Source organism: Gekko japonicus, unplaced genomic scaffold, assembly GCF_001447785.1.
Source record: "Gekko japonicus isolate JY-2015 unplaced genomic scaffold, Gekko_japonicus_V1.1 scaffold3178, whole genome shotgun sequence".
NCBI lineage: Eukaryota > Metazoa > Chordata > Lepidosauria > Squamata > Gekkonidae > Gekko > Gekko japonicus.
The window spans coordinates 631-3,551 of NW_015168138.1; the positions used below are offsets into that span (position 1 = coordinate 631).

At 51.0% G+C, this 2,921-nt stretch overlaps 1 protein-coding gene across 1 annotated transcript in view; it reads right to left on the minus strand.

Moving 5' to 3' along the window:
• Nucleotides 1-1,516: 1,516 nt before the first annotated feature.
• LOC107113585 (myosin-16) overlaps nt 1,517-2,921 on the minus strand; it is a gene marked incomplete at its 3' end in the record, with an annotated part of 36,676 nt that continues 35,271 nt past the window's right edge. Inside the window, exons 19-20 of the mRNA XM_015414933.1 lie at nt 2,604-2,738; nt 1,517-1,600 (exon numbers count right to left, since the gene is read on the minus strand). Coding sequence (XP_015270419.1) covers nt 1,517-1,600; nt 2,604-2,738 — 219 coding nt within the window. The remainder of the gene's footprint in view (nt 1,601-2,603; nt 2,739-2,921) is intronic.

The window sequence follows — 2,921 nt, forward strand, 5'->3', positions numbered from 1 at the left end:
CCAGGTAGGGACCAGGGCCGAAAAAGCCCTGGCCCTAGTGGAGGCAAGCTGGGCATAGAGTTTCTGGCAATTGTTAGAGCTACCCTTGCCACTTCCTGGTAAGATTACCATAGAGTTTCTGGTAATTGCTAGAGCTACCCTTGCCACTTCCTGGTGACATTACCACAGAGTTTCTGGCAATTGCCAGAGCGACCCTTGTCACCTCCTGGTAGCTCTAGGAATCACCAGAAATTTTATGGTCACAACTTCCTTTAAGAAGAAGGAGGAGGAGGAGGAGATGATTGGATATATACCCCGCCCTTCACTTGGAGTCTCAGAGCGGCTTACAAACTCCTTTCCCTTCCCCTCCCCACAACAGACACCCCGTGAGGTGGGTGGGGCCGAGAGAGCTCTGACAGAAACTGCTCTTTTTCAAGGACAGCTGTGCCAGAGCTTGTGACTGACCCAAGGTCACACCAGCAGGTGCAAGTGGAGGAGTGGGGAATCAAACCCGGTTCTCCCAGATTAGAGTTCGCACACTTAACCCCTACACCAACACTATAATAAGAGACAAGGCCTTATTTTTCTTATTTTTCTCCCCAGATGCTCCCCCCCCCGCTGCCCCCGCCAACAACATTTCTACTGGTTGCCTGGCAACCCAGCAGCTGAGGCACCGGCGATTCCCCTTTAAGTGCAGCCAAAACACAGGCCGCTCCTCCTAGCCCTTTGCTCCACTGCCTCACCTACGGTGCCAGGCAGGATTCCTTGGGTGCCCCACAGAGTAAATGAGGGAAGGATCAGGCAGCAGGACCCCTGCAATGTAGGTCTGGGAGCTCTAAATTCCTGGCTGCCAGCATCAGTGAGAGATCAAAAGGGCGATGTCTGCGAGTTGACAACCTTGGAATGGACACAGAGCTGTCCATTAGCAACAAATGTAGTGGTTAGGAGCACGGACTCTAATCTGGGAGAACCGGGTTTGATTTCCCCACTCCTCCACGTGCAGCTGCTGGCGTGGCCTTGGGTCAGTTACAAGTTCTCTCAGAGCTGTTCTCTCAAGAGCAGTTCTCTAAAGAGCTCTCTCGGCCCCACCCACCTCCCAGGGTGTCTGTTGTGGGGAGGGGAAGGGAAAGGAGATTGTAAGACGCTCTGAGACTCCTTTGGGTAGTGAAGGGCAGGGTATAAATCCAATCTCTTTTTCTTCTTCTTCATTAGCAACAGAAATGCCTTAAACATCCCGTTTAACGGCGCTCCAACTTGATACTTCCATTCTTGTCATACTGACTGACTTTGATTCCATAAGAAATCACACTTTCCTTTTCCCACGTTAATTATTAACTGAATCTCACGCCGAGGGATTACTTATCGCAGAGCAAACCAGCCAAGGGCTTCGGTTTTCCTCTCCCCCTCTTATCTTTAAAAGCCAACAATCCCACCCAACCGCTGATAGCAAACACGGCTTCCTCCCTGTCTCCTTTGTTTCCTCCAAACGCGGGACGTTTTGGCTGCTGCGTTCCACCAGCTCCTCCCTTTTTCTCACCTTGTTGTACAGTTTCCACCATCCCCAGAACCGCAGCTGCAAGAATTTGCGGACGTTCCTCTGGATTGCTATCAGGCCCACCCTGGAAGGAAAAAGATTGCTTGGGCCTTATGGAGCAACAAATCTCTGCACACACTGTCAACCTTCTCTCTTTTAGGTTGAGTCCAGGGACCCTGTCCCAGTTTCTGATGCAATTTGGATTTGTACAGCACTGACTAGACAGACCTCATGATGCTGCCGCTGCCACCACCTCATTTTTTCCCCACTTTGCACAGGACTGATTGGCCAGTGCCTGTGATGTTTTTGCAAAGCGAACGGTTTCTCCACACAGTTTGTGAACGGTATTAAAAGCCTTTTAAAAAAAAACCCTTTAAAAGCTTTATAACAAATGTTTTGTTGGATAAATGTACTAGACGCTGCACTACCGCTGCCACCACTTCATTTTTTTCACTTTGCACAGGACTGATTGACCAACGCCTAATGCCTGTGATGTTTTGCAAAGCCAACCTTTTCTCCATACAGAGTTTGTAAACGGTATCACAAGCCTTTCAAAAGCTCTTTTAAAAGCTTTATAGCAAACGTTTTGTTGGATAATGTGCCAGACGCTGAAGCACAGGGTTGCAACTTGGCTGAGACATGGGGATAAGAGACATAGAAAGAGGAAACCAGGATTTGATCCACAAGTCAGACCTTAACACGAGTGAAGGCACGATGGCTCACAGCTCACCTGAAAAACCTGCAAACATTCCCATTCACGGGTTTATCTATCCCCGTCCTACTGATCTAACTGCAGTTTTACAAACTACACGGCTTTCTCTTTAAGGGAAAAGGGGCCGTGGCTCAGTGGCGGAGCATCTGCTTGGCATGCGGACTATCCCAGAATCAATCCCCAGCGTCTCCAGTGACGTGTGACCTAAGAGCCTGAAAAGCCACTGCCAGTCTGAGAAGACAAGACTGACCCGGATGGACCACGGGTCTGATTCAGTCGAAGGCAGCTTCATGCATTCCCCGTGAAGGCCAGATAGGACAAAGGGGGGGGGGGTGGGAGGGCAGGGAATCCCTATGGGAGGGCAGGGAATCTCTTCTTTCTTTCCAGCATCTTTTTGAACTCGATCCTCATCAGGAAACCCCGCCCGCGGCACTGCAACATGGTCATGATCCTTGCCAGCCGATCGTCTCGCATGTCTTCCAGCTTGGCTAAGACGCCGGCACGGAAGAACACCTGGGAAAGCAGAGATCCGTGTGTCCGTCAGCTCGATGACAAGGGCGATCCCCTCACAACCCACTCCCCCGTGCTCAGCCACACACGCTGGTTTTAGGATTTCCTACATAGCTGCGGGCCGGGGGGGGGGGGGCTACCGATCCTTCCTGTAACACTTCCGATGAGCGCATAAAGCGCGGGCCC